The sequence below is a fragment of the Mesoplodon mirus genome (assembly GCF_964341445.2).
Source record: "Mesoplodon mirus genome assembly, chromosome: 15".
In the NCBI taxonomy this organism is placed as follows: Eukaryota; Metazoa; Chordata; class Mammalia; order Artiodactyla; family Ziphiidae; genus Mesoplodon; species Mesoplodon mirus.
Window position 1 is genome coordinate 81,555,823 of NC_138991.1, and position 18,296 is coordinate 81,574,118.

Consider the following 18,296-nt stretch of genomic DNA (forward strand, 5'->3'; position numbering starts at 1 on the left):
TTCTAAGTATCATTACAAAGCTAATATAAGGAGCTATTGAAGTTCTAAAGACGTTTCTAATTGATCTTAAATTATCAGTTGCCAATAGTTTTCACTGGCACAAGTGTTGAAATTACAAGTTACTTTGGAATAAATAAGCGAATCTCTTGGTTGTGGATCATTTGTAAAAAAAAGAAAAATAATGCCATATTAAAGAAAGCCAAAGCTATAAAACTGAATAGGTGAAACTGCTCTTTCCTTTCTGTTTTTAGGATGGGTTGAATTAGTACTTAACTTGTTTCACAAGTGGAAATTTGTGAAATGGATTCTTCCCCCATTAGCTAGTTCTGCTTTATAAAAATCTAAAATCTAATACTGGTTTTTCAAAAAAGTAAAATTTTTAAGCAGCTCAGTTTTCAAACGTTCGGCCCAAAAGAAAAAAAAAAAGAAATATCTATACATTTCTGTTTCAAATTAAAAAACAAAACTACCAGATCACATATTTTTTAAAGAAAAGTCCTTGTGGGAAAATAGTTATAAATCATTATTAGGACAGAATTGTCATGTCACCTTTTTCTTTTTGTTGTGTAAATTCTTATAAAACCCTTTCGGGGGTTTCCACTGTTGGGGGTAGTCAGAGATCCGGGGATATGAGCGGAGTACCCTTCGGGCCGCTGCAGTGGGCACCAGGCGGCCTCGGGTCTGACCTAGCCCGACCCCTGCCCAGCGCTACTCTGCCAGTCGGCCGCGCCCGAACGGTGACGCGCCTTGCGGCTTCGTTTGCCCGTGTCCAAGATGGCTGCGACCGCCGCTGGGGATGTTGGGCGCGCCGGGCGCCGGGTAGGGGGCCCCGGCCGGCGTACCCGCCTACAGCCACTCAGCGCTGGCCAATCAGCGCCGGGAGGCCGCCGGCCCCGCCCCGACCCCGGCCGGCAGGGACGTCTGGGCGGCGGGCTAGAGGCGGCGGCGGCTCACCTGAGCGGCTGCTCTCCTGAGCGGCGGCCGGCGGCAAGGCCCAGGGCGAGGGTGAGGCCGCCGGTGCTGGCCACGGAATGAGGAAGCGGACCGAACCCGTCGCCCTGGAGCATGAGCGCTACGCCGCCTCGGGCTCGTCCTCTGCCGGCTCGGCCGCCGCGGCACTGGACGCTGACTGCCGCCTGAAGCAGAACCTGTGCCTGGCGGGCCCCGGGCCGGCCGAGCAGCGCTGCGCCGCCGACGCGGGCATGAAGCGGGCGCTGGGCAGGTGAGGAGCGGCTGAGGCGGGCCGGGACCCACAATCCTCCAGAGCTACTTGCTCCACCCCGCGTGCCCCCCGACCTTCTCCGGGCGTCCCCGGGTGCCTCCCCCGTGGTCCCCCTCTGGCCCCCGCGCCCCCTTCCTTCCCGGGCGGGCCTGGGCAGCCCCTCCAGCGACAGGCAGGTGAGCGCCTCTCGACGAGGGTGGCGAGCTCCTGGACGCCCGGGAGCGCCGACTCCGCTCCGACCTGCTCTGCGTCCGACTCCGACCCATCGTCCCTCTCGCCGGGTGGGCAGCTCACCGGTGCCTGAGTCTCCGCGGCACCCTCTGCTCGAAGCTGCCGGTTCCTCGGGGACGGTTGAGGGGTCGGCCGTGTCCAGGGGCAAGGGGTGCACCGCGTCCTCGGGGAACGTTGAGGGGTCGGCCGTGTGCAGGGACACGGGGTGCACCGCATCCTCGGCTGCCGAGGGGGTGGGGGGAAGCCCGGCGTTCGCGAGCAGCTGGCTGGTGGTACGTGGAATGTGTCCGCAGGAGTCGTCTCCTTGGGAATCTCCGTCCCGTCCGGAAGTCACCTGGTTATTTTCGGTCTCCCTTTGGGGAGATGAATGCGTTTATGTTAAATTAATCTCACAGCTGGGATAGGGGCATATTTCACGCGGGCAAGTCTCTCCCCGTAGGCTGGCTGTTTGTAGAATGTATCACTCATGGCAGTTTTGAAGTCTTGATGTTTCATGGTGTTTGAAGAAGTTAGTATGTGATGTTCTCAGGTGTTGTAGCAGAGTCACTTATTTTGGGGTCAACTGGAATGCCCTTAATTGACACTGGCCACTTCCGTGTAAAATATTTATCCAAATAGCCCCTAAAAACATCAACTGCATTGCCTGAAAGATCATGAAATTAAACTATATACTTCTCTAAGTCAGTGGTTCCCAGTCCTGCCAGAAGTTCAGGGACTGAAAATATTTTTGTTTTTGTATAAAATTATCTAGCAACTGGTTAGTATCTTTTGTGAAACTAATCTGTTCTGTGGAAAGGTTTATCTGCGTTAAAAACTCACAATTGGCTTTAATGCACTTTTAGTAACAAGCTTGACATAGCACTTAGATAGGTTGGGAACTCTTCCTCTGAAGAAATCAAGTTGTGATGCACAATGTTTGGGGAAACAGTGCTGGCCTGGCACCTTCCTTGAAAGATGTACTGTATTAAAAGGATCTGATTATTTTTATTTTTGAGTTGAAGACAAAGAGAGACATTCAAGTGGTGCCATATCCTTTGGATAAACAAAAGGCTGTTTTGGGAATAAAAAGAAAAGCAGAGGGCGGGAAGGCCAAATTAGTGTGTCAGCCCATGGCTTCCTTCCCTATTGCCTGAAATGCTCTCCTGGATGTTCTCCTGCTGTGTCTTCTCCTTCAACCAGGTCTCTGCTTTACCTTCACCTCTTCAGAGAGGCCTTCCCAGACCAGCACATCCAAAATAGCCTTCCTGCCGCCCCCAACCCCCCTATTCTGTTTACTTGTTTCTTCATCGCACTTATCCCTTAGCTCAGGGGTCCCCTGTGGTGCCCAGGCCACACAGCAGGTGAGCAGAGCAGCGGGAGAGCAGGCGAAGCTTCATCTTCCACTCCCCATCCCTCCCCATTGCTCGCCTTACCGCCTGAACCATCCCCCGCCATGACTCACATTACTGCCTGAAACCATCCCCCTCCCTTCCGTGGAAAAACTGACTTCCATGAAACTGGTGCCTGGTGCCAGAAAGGTTGGGGACCGCTGCCTTAGCTGACGGTGTGGTTGCCTGCACACTTGGCTTGCTTTGTGGGTAGTCTCCTTCACGAGAATGGAAGCCCTCTGAGAGCAGGGACAATTTTTCTCTCAGCGTCTGTCTCCAGGGCCTGGCACGTAGTAGGTGGGAGAAAATACTTGTTGGATGAATATCTAGAATAGATTCCTAGAATTGGACTTGCTGAGCCAAGGGGTGTGTGTTTATGACTTTGAAAGCGAAGGCCAAAGTGCCCTCCCGAGAGGTTGTACTGATTTGTACTCCCTCCAGTAGCGTCAGTTGCTTGCCCCCCAATATTGAACATTACCAGCTATTTTGATCTTTTTCTACTTGATTGATGAAAATGACATCTGATTTGTCACTTTAATTTGCATTTCTTAATGGTTAGGTGGCAATTTTTGTGTGTTTTTCTAAGCTCATTATACATCTTTGGGATTATTTACGTCTTTAATGATCCGCCTTTGTTTGGGTCCTCCTGCACATTTCTTTTAACTTTCTATTGTGCACGTGTTCAAATATACAAAAGTAGAGGAGACAGTATAATATGATATAATGAATAGTCAATAGTTTTCCATGTTTTGCCAATCTTGAATCATCTCTTCCTCCTCCCCTCCATTTTTAGTATGGTGGGGGACTAGGCTATTTTAAAGCAAATGATTTCATCCATAAATATTTCGCAGTATATCATGAACAAATAAGGACTTTTTGAAATATATCTAACCCCAAAGCTATGATCATATTATATCAAAATTAACAATTTATAATCTGTAATTAATTTAATATTATCTAATATCCAGTCTACATACACATTTCCCTGTCTCAGAAATGTCTTTTTAAGTTAGTTTTAAAATCCTGTACATTTCTTAAGTTTATTCCTAGTTATTTTATCTTTCTGTTGTTATTGAAAATAGAATATTTTCTTATATTACATATTGTAACTGGTTGTATTTATTACTTCTGTAACTAGCAACTTACATAATCTTAGTTTCAAGTAGTTTTTGCAGTTGATTCTCGAATTTTCCAGGTATACTATCATGTCAGCTGCAAATAATAAGAATTTTGTCTCGTTTTCTACTTTCTTATTTCTTTTGTTTCTTTCTCTTTTTTGATTACATTGTATTTCCAGAATGAGATTGAATAATAGGGATGATACTGGATATCTTTGTCCTGTTCCTGACTTTAAAGAGAATTCTTTTAGTGTTTGTGCCATGTTAGTTATTTTAGTAAGGGGTGTGTTGCTGTTTTGTCTTTTTTTAAGTCAAAAATGGTTGTTGGGCCTCCCTGGTGGCGCAGTGGTTGAGAGTCCGCCTGCCGATGCAGGGGATACGGGTTCGTGCCCCGGTCTGGGAGGATCCCATATGCCGCGGAGCGGCTGGGCCCGTGAGCCATGGCCGCTGGGCCTGCGCGTCCGGAGCCTGTGCTCCGCAGCGGGAGAGGCCGCAGCAGTGAGAGGCCCGCATACCGCAAAAAGGAAAAAAAAAAAAAAAAAAAAAAAATGGTTGTTGAATTTTATCAAATGCTGTTTTAGCATCTGTGAAATTATCATATAAACTTTGTCTCTTGACCTGTTAATATGCTGAGTTGTAGTAATAGATTTTATAATATTGAATCATCATTTTATCTTATTGAATCATTATTGAATCATCAATGATAACTCTTATTGTGTAGACAGATTCTGTTAATATTTTACACCATTATTTGTGAGACTAGTCTGTAATTTTCTTGTTCAATGCCGTCTTTACCAAGTTGTTTTAGTGTTTTCTATAGCTTTATTAAAAGTTTTCTCTTTCTCTTCTTTAGCCAGTTTAAATACTTTTGAAATGATCTCTTTCTTTAAATTTTGGTAGAATTCACCTGTAAAACTACCTAAGCATGGTGCTTTTTTTTAGAATATAGCACTTTGATAACTATTATAGTTTCTTAGATTTTCTCTCTCTTTCTGGGTTCAGTTTTGGTGATTTATATGTTTATAGTAAATCATCTTTTATATCTAGCTTTTTCCTCTGTACCTGGGGCTGTTCCCTAGTCTTGTTTCCTATTTTATATACTTATACTTTTCCCCCTTTTTTCTTGCTCTAGTGTACACACACACACACACACACACACACACACTAAAGTGGATTTTTTCCTAAATAAAAAAATATTTTTTCCCAAAGAAAACCTTTTTTTGTTTATTATTCTGGGAGGCCAGGATGGAGAGAATGTGTTCTATCTGAAGGGGGCAGCAGCTACTGCATTCTCTCCTGTTGCTCCCCAGCAGGAATGTGGCTCCAGGACAGCCAGATCTTCCAGTCTTTCCTGAAGAATAGCTGGGTGTAAGCCTGCTTCTGTGATCTCTAACTTTTTAAATGTTGCTGGCAACTAATTCAGATGAAAACAACAACCTTGGAGGGAAAACAAAACCAAAACCAGCTTGTGTGTGTGTTTTTAATTTTATTTATTTATTTATTTGGCTGCCTTGGGTCTTAGTTGGGGCATGTGGGCTTCTCTGTAGTTGTGGCTTGAAGGCTCAGTAGTTGTGGCGTGCAGGCTTAATTGCCCCAGGGCATGTGGGATCTTAGTTCCCTGACCAGGGATCGAACCCACGTCCCCTGCATTGGAAGGCAGATTCTTAACCACTGGACCACCAGGGAAGTCTGTGTGTGTGTGTGTGTGTGTGTGTGTGTGTGTGTGTGTGTGTGTGTGTGTGTGTGTGTGTGTGTGTGTGTGTGTGTGTGTTTTAATTGAAGTATAGTTGATTTACAATGTTGTGTTTCAGGTGTACAGCAAAGTGATTCATATATATATATATATATATATATATATGTTCTTTTTCAGATTCTTTTCCCTTATAGGTTATTACAACATACTGAGTATAGTTCTCTTTTGGTTGTTTTAATTGTTGGACCAAAGGGTTATTTTTGAAGGTAAATGTTTATCTGACTTACATGTCAACTGTGTACTCCATAAGAGGAGGGACTGGATACTATTTTTGCTTTGCGTATGTCTGGTACAAGGAGGCGAGTGAGGGATTCTGTGGGCCTTTCATTTTCTTTTCTGTAATCTTGGAGTTCTTGGCAATATGCAATAAAGGCATAAGTGGTCTAAATTGGCCCTAAGGAGGCAGTAATGAGATGTATAGGTCTCTGTTTCAGTCAACTAGACTATCCTTTGACTGTCAACTCACAGGCCAGGTCTGCCAGATAACCGAGATCAGTGGATGGCCTGGGAGATATCACAGCCCATGACCTTTGTTTGTAAATACAGAAGAACTCAGGCATCACCCTTGGTTCCTTCTTGATCCAAAAGAAGGAACTTCATGCAGGGCTGCTGATGGCTTCACCATAACCCAGAAAGGCGGGTGACCACGGTGAATGTCTGTCTCGGAGCTAGCTTTTGTCCTTAAAGTCTGCTTTTCTCCATCCCCCTTCTCCTCCCACTCCCCAGAGTAGAGTCTGTGCCTGCCATGACAAGCAGGGGGGCAGGCTTTGTTATGGTGCCTCAAATGGGGCCCCCAACTGGGTCCCTCTCTTCCCAGTTGTGGTTTATCTTGTCAGGGACACATTCCAGCCCTGGACCCGAGACCCTGGAACTTCGCACCTCTTTGGTGAGATTTGTGTCCTGTGTCTCTGCTTGTTTCCCAGTTCCTTGCAGCCAGCATATACTCTCCCTTCTCAAGGGAGTGTCTGTCTTCTACAGTAATGTTGAGCATACACTGCTCAAATGCAGGAGATTAAAATCTCCAGAAGATACTTACCACAAAGGTAACCTTGGAAAGAGGCTTAGAAGATGGGTCATCTTCTCAGGGTTCTGTTGACAGCAGTGGAGACAGGATGCCTTTCCAGACTCATGATCCTCCTCCTCCTCCCACTAGAGCACTTTTCCTTCCAAAATGCAGTCTACGGGAAAATTTTAACTGCAATATTATCTTGAAAACTGACAGAGTAAGTCAATGCTTTTCACCCGGACGTGATGCCACAGAACTTGAGTGTCCGCATGGAGAGTGGGTAGGTCATTTGTCTCTTCCTGAACTGAGGACCAGGGTCTGGAGTGTCAGTGAGGACACGGGCTGCTGACACAGGGAAGTGTGATGCCAGGAAACCCAGCCTGAGGTGTCCAGTTAGTATAGACCCGTTGTTTAGGCTTGGTGCCCATCTTAGTATTGTTTGATATTTTAGGGGAAAGCTTGAATGGATAACTGAGTCTCAAGTGAGTGTTTTCAGGTTTGTGGCTTGGGGTGAGTTGCTTAACTATGAGTTTGTTTCTTCCTCTATACTGTGGGGATAAAACTATCTTCCTTATAGGATTGGGGTGAGGGTCCAGTGTATGAAAGAGCCAGGCCCACAGTGAGCACTCAGTCAGTGGCATCTTGGTCATCCCCAGTATTGTTGCTAGTGTTATTTGTTGGAGTATTGAGAAAGCTCTGTTAACTTAGGTCAAGAAGAATGTACCCCTCCCTCCCCTTCTGCCCCCCAGGTTTTTTTTAGTTAATTAATTAACTTATTATTTATTTATTTTGGCTGTGCTGAATCTTCATTGTGGCACACAGGACCTTTCGTTGTGGCTTGTGGGCTTCTTAGTTGTGGCATGCAAACTCTTAGTTGTGGCATGCATGTGGGATCTAGTTCCCCCACCAGGGATGGAACCTGGGCCCCCTGTGTGGGGAGCACGGAGTCTTACCCGCTGGACCACCAGGGAAGTCCCTGCCCCCAAACTATCACAATATGTCTTCTCAGCCAGTTGTCATGCATGTGGTTGTCATCATGATCAGTTAACACATCTGTTGGGAATAGAACGTTTTAAGCAATACTTTTTGGTTATGCAACACTTTTTTTTCACCTGTTCATTTAGCAAAGTTTGATGTACGTACAGTAACTCTGCTAAGTGCCGAGGCTGCAGCAGTGGATGTGGGTCATGTCTTGTGGACTTTACCTTCTGGTGGTAGAGGCAGGTGACAAGCGAACAAGTATGTGCTGTGTCAGGTGCTCAGGGCTTGAGGAGGAAAGTAGGGCCAGTAAGGAGCAGCTGAGGTGTGTATACAGGAGGCCTTTCTCGTAAGGGGACATTTGAATGGAAGCCACTGGCTGCTTCAGAGTGGAGGAGTGCCTGGGTATGATGTATGTCATTGACATGTCACTCTGATTGCTGGGATGAAGACAGACTGGAAGGGCAGCAGGAGCAGGGGGACCCGCTAGAAGCCACCCAGGCAACAGACGATGGGGACCTGGGCCTGGGGTAGCTGTGGATGTGAGAAGTGTTGCATTCTGGATCTGTTTCCAAGGAGGTGTCAACAGGATTTGCTGATGGATTAGTAAGAAAGAGCGAGGAGAGTCACAGGGTTCACCAGTTCTCTTCTGAGCAGTGGAAGAGTGGAGCTGCCATGTGCTGAGATGGGGCAGTTGTGGGAAATGAGTTTGGTTTGGGGCATATGGAGGTGCCTCTGAAACATGCAAGTGGAATAGGTAGGAGGAGTTGGAGTTCAGGGGAGAGCTGGGGCCAACATCTGACGTTAGCCTGCAGGTAGTGTTCAGAGTCACGACAGGATCCCAGGGCTGGACCCTGGGCCCTGGACAGGTAGGGGCTGGAGAAGAAGAGCCTCAAACCAAGGAGACCTGGAGGGGGGCAGCTGAGAGGAGAGCTTGGAGGAGGGGGTTAAGGGAGCTATTGGAAGAAAGCCTGTTGCAGAGGAGAGTGTGATCTGCCTTTGGATTTGGAGACATAGGGATCAGTGGTTGTTAGTGTGGTTAATTTGAGTGGTGGAGGCAAGAGCCTGATGGAGTGGCTCAAGGGAGAAGTAGGGAGAAGAAATGCGATAGCTTTTCCAAGGAGTTTTGCCATAAAAGGCAACAGAAATGAGGGGGTGGGTAACTGGAGTAGGAGGAAGTTTCTGACTAGTGCTGTAGAGTGCCTTGGTGTGGTCCCGGGGATAGTCCAGGAGGGGAAAGACTGGTGATGCCGAGCGCTGGTGGCGTGGTGTCTTTGGGACCCAGTACCCCAAGGCCAAGTCAGCGGTCCCCAGACAGGGAGGTAGGCCAAGGGTGCTGTGAAGTTGCAGGGAGGTGGTTAGATGTGTTGGGGGAGCACTGGAGGTTCTCTTCTGGGTGCTTCTGTTTTCTCTGTGAAATAAGAGCAAAGCCCTGTGCCGAGGGGAGAGGAGGTACTGCAGGTGTTTCCCTTTCAGTTCTCAGCCTGGACCCCATCTTACCTCTCTATCCTTAACCTAATCAGATGTTTCCTACCATTATTTGCTAAAGTCTCATTAACACGGACAGTCAAGCTCCTTGGCAGAGACTCTTTTTTTTTTTTTAAAGAAGATGTTGGGGGTAGGAGTTTATTAATTAATTAATTTATTTTTGCTGCATTGGGTCTTCATTTCTGTGCAAGGGCTATCTCTAGTTGTGGCAAGTGGGGGCCACTCTTCATCGCGGTGCGCGGGCCTCTCACTATCGCGGCCTCTCTTGTTGCGGAGCACAGGCTCCAGACGCGCAGGCTCAGTAGTTGTGGCTCATGGGCCTAGTTGCTCTGCGGCATGTGGGATCCTCCCAGACCAGGGCTCGAACCCGTGTCCCCTGCATTAGCAGGCAGATTCTCAACCACTGCGCCACCAGGGAAGCCCGAGACTCTTCTTTTTGACATGTGGTGTTGCAAAAATGGATGACAGAAGTGGTTCTCGTGGGAAGTCGTTTCAGCTGTGACTTGCTGTGTGTCTGAGAAGCCATGTGTGTTCTGCACAGCTGAGTACTGCCTGGTCCTGGGGGGCCTGAGGGCAGCTGCCCCCCGGAGGGCCCTGCATATGGCCCAGTGACAGGGGTGTTAAGCTGGGTTTGAGGTGGAGGTGGGGAAGAGATCAACATGAACGGAGGGCAACACAGAGTGAGTATGTGGACGTAGGCAGAATTCTAACCTCTCAGGTTTTGCTAATACACAAATAGAAGTTTCTAAATAGAATTTGTCTTGAGGTGATACTTATGGGCTTTAGTTGTCTTAATCATGTGTAATCTGTTTACCAGGTATGGAAATGCCCTGAGAAGGTAAAAAGAGAAGGGGGTAGATGAGTGTCAGTGTGAGCAGTTTCAGAAGGAATTTCATTTTGCAAAGATGAAGGCAGAGAAGGAGTGTCAATGAAGGAATACAAGCACGTCTCAGGAATGCTGCAATTTAGGGTTTGTCCTTAAAGCTTGAAAGTTGTCCTGAGCTTTAGGGTAAAGAAAAGAAAGTTGAAATTATTTTCAGTTCTTATCACACTTTCAGATCTCCACACAAGGTTTAGGGATATATATACATATATATTTTTAAATAAATTTATTTATTTATTTTTGGCTGCATTGGGTCTTTGTTGCTGCGCTTGGGCTTTCTCTAGTTGCGGCGAGCAGGGGCTACTCTTCATTGCAGTGCGTGGGCTTCTCATTATGGTGGCTTCTCTTCTGGCAGAGCACAGGCTCTAGGTGCGTGGGCTTCAGTAGTTGTGGCTCGCGGGCTCTAGAACGCAGGCTCAGTAGTTGTGGCGCAGGGGCTTTGTTGCTCCACGGCATGTGGGATCTTCCAGGACCAGGGCTCAAACCCATGTCCCCTGCATTGGTAGGCGGATTCTTTACCACTGTGCCACCAGGGAAGTCCCAAGGTTTAGATATATTGACTGAACTATTCGTAATGGGAAGGGAAGAATGTTCAGTGTTGAAGCAGGTCGTTTGGATGCCGTAGTTCAGGGTCCTAAAAGAGATATATGCCTTTTAACTTTCAACTGTTTCTTTCTCCTAATAATGTGTACAACACAGACTCTTTACCGTTTCATGTTTGACTTGTGCCATTCCTAGGCCTGGAACATCATGTGGTTCCTACCTGAAAGTGGCCGTGTCATTGTTGGGTGCTCATAGATTATTGTATTCAACAAACAGTTAACTTGCTTCTATTGTTTGTTTGATATCAAGCTAGGCACTGGGAAAGATGAAAGATGGCAGTATCTATCCTCAGGGAGTGTGTTGTCTATCAGTTTTAAGTGTGGCAGCCGTCTGCTCTTATGCTCAAACATTTTTTTTAACATTTTTATTGGAGTATAATTGCTTTACAATGGTATGTTAGTTTCTTCAAACATTTTTATGATGTCTATAGAAGAGACAAAATGCAAGTGTGGCTGGAGATGATTAGTCTGATCTGACATTCATTCTTTGTTGCTCTGACATTTTTTGTGCTGTTTTATCTTCGCAGTATCTCATCTTTTAGGCTCCCACTTCAATGACAGGATATAACTCATCCTGTCAATGCATCCCTGGCGTACCAAGCTTTCTGTAGATAAAAGAAAAGAAATGTTCACAGTTTAGGGACACAGCACACCTTGACAAGGCATGTCATGGCAGAACCTACAGGAAGGAAAATAAGACTGCCATTCTAGGACATCAGATACTTGGCTTTGGGTTCCAGAAGAAAGGGACTGTTACACCAGTGGAGGCCAGCTGGGAGCCTGCCAGTACAGCCCCAGGGCCTCAAGAGAAAGCACAAGGGAGATTCTGCAGGGACCAAGGCAGGGATCTTCAGGTATGAGGCCACCACAAGGGATGGCAACTGCCATGGTGAAAGGCAGCCCTTGAGAGATCCTGTCTCTTTCCCTCTGTTCCTTTCTCATTTTGTTTTTTTCCTGATTACAAAAGTAAAAAAAGATTTCTTAATACAAATTTAAAACAGAGAATATAATTGAGAAAGTGGAATTATCCCCTGGATAATTACTGTTAACAGTGTGACATATATTGAGAAGATTGCTTGCGTGTTTATTCTTTTATTCATCTAACAAATACTTGTTGAAGATTTACTGTGTGCTGGAGTCTGTGGATAAAACGTTACACAGAGTCAGACAGGTCCCAACCCTTGTGGAGCTCACATTCTCCTCCTGAAGGAGAAAGAAAGCAAAAAAGGTACATGTAAGTACACAGTAAATTTCAAGAGGTGGTAAAGTGCTATAAAGAAAAACGGCTTCCCTGGTGGCACAGTGGTTAACAATCCACCTGCCAATGCAAGGGACACGGGTTTGAGCCCTGGTCTGGGAAGATCCCACTTGCCGCAGAGCAACTAAGCCCATGAGCCACAACTACTGAACCTGCGCTCTAGAGCTTGAAAGCCACAACTACTGAGCCCACATGCCACAATTACTGAGCCTGTGCACCTAAAGCCCATGCTCCACAACAAGAGAAGCCACCGCAATGAGAAGCCTGTGCACTGCAAAGAAGAGTAGCCCCCGCTTGCCGCAACTAGAGAAAGACCATGTGCATCAACGAAGATCCAACACAGCCAAAAACAAAATAAATAAATAAATAAGTAAAGCAAGATAGCTTTAAGAAGAAGATAACAGACCCAAAATGGAGTTGCTTATGCTAAATAAGCCCACGTCACCAAACGGAGACTTAACTTCATTACAGACTCGGCTCTCCTAGAAATGGGTTCTTAAACCAGTCAATCAGGAATCACCTGGTCAGCACTAATGTGGTCATCTGCCTGATAGACCCCTGTTGTCTCCTAAAGGAAAGTGACCGTGGAATAAATAACTCGCTTCTGTTGTCTCATAAAACTTCCTTGTTCCCGCTCTCTTCTCCCTGTGAAAGTCTTTCATTTTGTACAGCTCCTTGGAGTTCCTTTCTGTTTGCTACATGAGATGCTGCCCGATTCATGAATTGTTGAATAAAGCCAATAAGATCTTTAAGGTTTGCTCAGATGAATTTTGTTTTTTAACAGGAGGTAAAACAGTTGTGTATGAAGCACTTGAAAACAAGCTATACTATAGTGATAAAACATCCTTGTCACTGTCAGGAGAACAAGGCCTTTTCACAGTAGGTCACCCAGCTGTTAAACTCTGCCAACATCCTCATGACTTCTTGTTTTCTTCTCTGGGAACAAAGACATTTATGGATTGCACTTGTGTATTTTATTAAGGCCTTAAAGCTTTTAATTCTGTTCAGTGAAATTACTCCCAATACTGTGTTTGAATAAGAGTTTGAAGATTGTTCTTAAGGTTTCCACCTATAAACTAGGTAGAAGTCCACCTATTAGTTTTGGGGAGTGAATTTTGGATTTACTCTTTTGTTCCTTCTGAGAGAATATAATGAGAGGATAGAATAGAATATATATATATATATATATATATATGTATGTACACATATATATATGATGGAATATATAATATAAGATGTATTTTGGAATATATCTATTAATATAATGGAATAAAGCCAAAAACTCTTCCTTAATAATTTTGATGGTTACAGTAATAGAGGAATTGGTAAAAACTAAATATAGATACTTTTTAATAGGAATACAGTTCTTCCACTTCTGGCCACTGAAGATAGAGTAACAGGGACTGAATTTACCCTGAAATAACTAAAACAACAACAAAATCCAGACAAAATGCATGAAACAAGGTTTCAAAACACTGGCCACTGGCAACGAGAGATAGTAGTCTCTGAGAGGTGACAAACAAAGTGAGCCCTACAACAACTCCAGCTTACTGCCGTGTGAGAGTTTCCCCACTGTATCACAGGGACCAGGAAATAGATGTGGAGCCTGGTGGACTTCCTAAGCTGTGGATAAGGTGCTGAGAGTCTGGGGACACCAACATGCCTACACTTCATAGGACAGAGGACCAGGGAGAGACATCGGTACTGAGAGAACTTTGAAGATCTGCAGAGGAGAATCTGGAGATCTCTACACCTTGAGTATTCAACACAGTGCTGCTCAGCACACGTGTGTGAGGAAACTGAGGCTGGGGAGAGAACTTCCCGAAAGGTTTAGATGAAACAGTTCCAGTTCTCTCTAACAAGACCATAATTCACTGAACATTGGGTAGAACACTAAGGAATGTCATGCTTCAGTAATGGGAAATAATTAGCCCTAGACAGAGTACTGCTCTGGACCCACGTAACAAATCATAAACACAAAACCCAGAAGAATCAAACTGTTTCCAATTCACTGCATCCTGAAACAAGATTCAATATTTATAGGAACATAAAAATATCCAGCACCCAACAAAGTAAAATTCACAATGTCTCATATCTAATCAAATATTACCAGATGTATTAGTTTGCTTGGGCAGCCGTAACAAAGTACTACATACTGGGTGGCTGAAATGAGAGAAGTTTATTTTTTCACAATTCTGGGTGCTAGAAGTCTGAGATCAGTGTGTTGGCAGCATTGGTTTCTTCTGGGGCCTCCTTGGCTTGTAGATGTCCATGTTCTCCCTGTGTCTTACATGGTCTTTCCTCTGCATGTCTATCCAAGTTTCTTCTTATAAGGACACCAGCCTTATTGGATTACAGCCTACCATAATGACCAATTTTTCTTTTTAACATTTATTTATTTAGGCTGCGCTGGGTCTTAGTTGCAGCACGCAGACTCTTAGTTGCAGCATGTGAACTCTTAGTTGTGGTATGCATGCAGGATCTAGTTTCCTGACCAGGGATTGAACCCAGGCCCCCTGCATTGGGAACGCAGAGTCTTACCCACTTGACCACCAGGGAAGTCCTCACTAATGACCGAATTTTAACTTAATTTAACCTCTTAAAGACTCTATCTCCAAATACAGTCACATTCTTAGCACCTGGGGTTAGTATCTAAATGTATGAATTACAGTTGGGGAGCACAGTGCAAGGAGACAGGAAAATGTAACCTGTAATGAGAATAAGCAATCAGTGAAAACCAATCCAGAACTGACACAGATGTTACAGTCAGCAAAGGACATTAAAACAGTTGTTACAACTATATTCCATGTGTTCAAAAAGTTAAGTAGAGTCATGGAAGATATGAAAGTTACCCAAATCAGGTTTCTAAAGATGACAAACTACAAGTGTGTTAAGTGAAAGATACACTGAGGGGCATTAATGGCAGATTAGATGTTGCAGAAGGAAAGATTCAGTTATCCAACATGAAGCATATAAAAAAGAATCAAAAAATTTTCAGAACTAGCACTGAACTGTGGAACAACTTCAGGCAACTTAATATATGGGTAATTAGAGTTCCCACTGAAGCAGGAGAGAAATAAAAAATAGGTGAAAGAATAATGGCCAGAAACTCTCCAAGCTCGATGGAAACTGTAAACTCAACTCAGTGAATCACCCACACAAAAAACAGGAAGAAAACTATACCAAGGCACATCATAATCAAATTACTCAAAACCAGTGATGAAGAGAAAATCTTAAAAGCAGCCAGAGGAAAAAAGACATGTACAGAAAAGCAAATATGCAGGTGAAAGCAGATTTCTTCTGAGAAAAAAGTAAGAAGGCCATGGAGCAGCATATTTAAAACACTGAAAAAAAAAAAGAAAACCAAAAAACCTCTGTCCACCTAGAATTTATTCTCTCTTTCTTTTCTCTTTTCTTTTCTCTTCTCTTTTCTTTCCTCTTTTCTTTTTTCTCCTTCCTCCCTGCCTGCCTTCTTTCTTTCCTTATAAATGAAGTATAATTGACTTACTATTATTAGTTTCAGGTGTACAACATAGTGATTCGGTATTTTTATACATTACAAAATGATCACCATGATAAGTCGCTACCATCTCTCACCCTACAGTTATAGTATTATTGATTATATTCCCTGTGCTGTATGTTTCATCCCTGTGACTTACTTATTTGACTGGAAGTTTGTGCTTCTTAATCTCCCTAACCTATTTCACTTATCCCCCTACATGCCTCCCCTCTGGTAGCCACCAATTTGTTCTCTATCAGTCTGTTTCTGTTTGTTATGTTTGTTCTGTTCTTTAGGTTTCACATACAAGACAAATCATATGGTATTTGTCTTTCTCTGTCTGACTTATCTCAGCATAATACCTTCAGGTCCCTCCATGTTGTCGCAAATGACAGATTTCATTTTTTTTTAAATAAGTTTATTTATTTTTGGCTGTGTTGGGTCTTTGTTGCTGCACGCAGGCTTTTTCTAGTTGCAGCAAGCGGGGGCTACTCTTCGTTGTGGAGCATGGGCTCTAGGCACGCGGGCTTCTGTAGTTGTGGTGCTCGGGCTTAGTTGCTCCGCAGCATGTGGGATCTTCCTGGACCAGGGCTCAAACCCATATCCCCTGCGTTGGTGGACAGATTCTTAACCACTGCGCCACCAGGGAAGTTCCCAGATTTCATTTTTTTTTAATGGCTGAATCATGGTCTAGTGTGTATGTGTGTGTGTGTATCACATCATTATCCATTCATCTGTTATTTGTTGTCTTTTTTGATGATAGTCATTCTGACAGGTGTGAGGTGATATCTCATGGTTTTCATTTGCATTTACTTGATGATTAGTGATGCTAAGCATCTTTTCATGTGTCTGTTGGCCATCTGTGTATCTTCTTTGGAAAAATGTCTGTTTGGGTCCTCTGACCCATTTTTTAATTGGGCTGTTTGTTTTTTGATGTTTAGTTGTATGAGTTCTTATCCATATTGGCTATTAACCCCTTATCAAATACACTGTTTGCAAATATCTTCTCTCATTCAATAGGGTGCTTTTTTGTTTTGTTGATAGTTTCCTTCACTGTGCAAAAGTTTTTTAGTTGGATGTAGTCCTATTCGTTTATTTTTCCTTTTGTTTCCCTTGCCTGAGGAGATATCTATATATCTATATCTATCTGATGTCAGAGAGCATACTGCCTATGTTTTCTTCTAGGAGTTTATGGTTTCAGGTCTTACATTTAAGTCATTAATCCATTTTGAATTTATTTTTGTATATAGTGTGAGAAAGTAGTCCAGTTCGCTTCTTTTGCATGTAGCTCTCCAGTTTTCCCAACACCGTTTATTGAAGAGGCTTTCTTTTTCCCATCATATTATTCTTGCCTCCTTTGTCATAGATTAATTGACCATATAAGTGTGGGTTTATTTCTGAGCTTGCTGTTCTGTTCTGTTGATCCATGTGTCTGTTTTTGTGCCAGTATCGTACTGTTTTTTTTTTGTTTATTTATTTATTTATTTATTTAGGCTGCACTGGGTCTTAGTTGCGGCACGCAAGATCTTTCTTGTAGCATGTTTACTTGCAGCATGCGGGATCTTTAGTTGCGGCATGTGGGCTTCTTAGTTGTGGCATGCACGTGGGATCTTCTTCCCCGACTAGGGATTGAACCCAGGCACCTTGCGTTGGGAGTGTGGAGTCTTACACACTGGACCACCAGGGAAGTCCCACTGTTGTTTTTTTTTTAATTGAAGTATAGTTGATTTACAGTGTTGTCATACTGTTTTGATTACTATAGCTTTGTAGTATAGTTGGAAATAATGGCGCATGATACCTCCAGCTTTGTTCTTTCTTAAAATTATTTTGGCTATTTGGGAGCCTTTTGTGTTTCCATACAAATTTTGTCATTATTTGTTCTAGTTCTGTGAAAAATTCCGTTGGAATTTGATAGGGATTGCATTGAATCTGTGGATTGTCTTGGGATTCTTCCAATCCATGAACACGGTATATCTTTCCATTTGGTGTTTTTTTTAGTTTCTTTCATCAGTGTATTATAGTTTTCTGGGTACAGATCTTTTCCCTCCTTGGTTAGATTTACTCCCAGATATTTTATTCTTTTTGATGCAATTGTAAATGGGGTTGTTTTCTTAATTTCTCTTTCTGATAATTCATTGTTAGTGTACAGAAATGCAACAGATTTGTATTATTTTGCATCCTGCAGCTTTACTGAATTCATTGGTGAGTTCTGATAGTTATTTGGTGGTATCTTTAGGATTTTTTTGTATATAATGTCATGTCATATGCAAACAGTGACAGTTTTACTGCTTCCTTTCCAACTTGGATTCTTTTCATTTTTCTTGTCTGATTGCTGTGTCTAGGACTTCCAATACTATCTTGAATAAAAATGGTGAGTGGGCATCCTTGTCTTGTTCCTGATCTTAGGGGAAATGCTTTCCGCTTGTCACCTTTTTGTATGATGTTGGCATAGGTTTACCATAGATGGCCTTTGTTATGTTGAGGTATGTTCCCCCTATACTAACTTGGGTGAAAGTTTTTATCATAAATGGGTATTGGATTTTGTCAAAAGCTTTTTCTGCATCTATTAAGATGATCATATGATTTTTATTTTTCAATTTGTTATGTAGTGTATCACTGATTTCTGGATATTGAAACACCCTGCATCCATGGGATAAATCCCACTTGATTATGTTGTATGATCTTTTTGATGTATTGTTGAATTCATTTTGCTAATATTTTATTGAAGATTTTTACATCAGTGTTCATCGGGGATATTGGCCTCTGTTTTCCTTATTTTGTGGTATCCTCATCTGGTTTTGGTACCAAGGTGATGCTGGCCTTGTAGAATGAATTTGGAAGCACTCCTGACTCTTCCTTTTTTGCGGTAGTTGGAGAAAGATAGATATCAA

General features: G+C 43.6%; 1 protein-coding gene across 2 annotated transcripts in view; it reads left to right on the forward strand.

Annotated features, from left to right (window-relative positions):
• The first annotated feature begins 897 nt into the window (after positions 1-897).
• The window catches only part of ABHD12 (abhydrolase domain containing 12, lysophospholipase), a 70,126-nt gene continuing 52,727 nt past the window's right edge, over positions 898-18,296 (forward strand). The window contains exon 1 of one of the 2 annotated variants that reach the window (XM_082600691.1): positions 898-1,222. In XM_082600691.1, coding sequence (XP_082456817.1) covers positions 1,032-1,222 — 191 coding nt within the window. In that variant the 5' untranslated portion in view covers positions 898-1,031. The remainder of the gene's footprint in view (positions 1,223-18,296) is intronic. The other variant, XM_082600692.1, reaches the window with a different exon arrangement.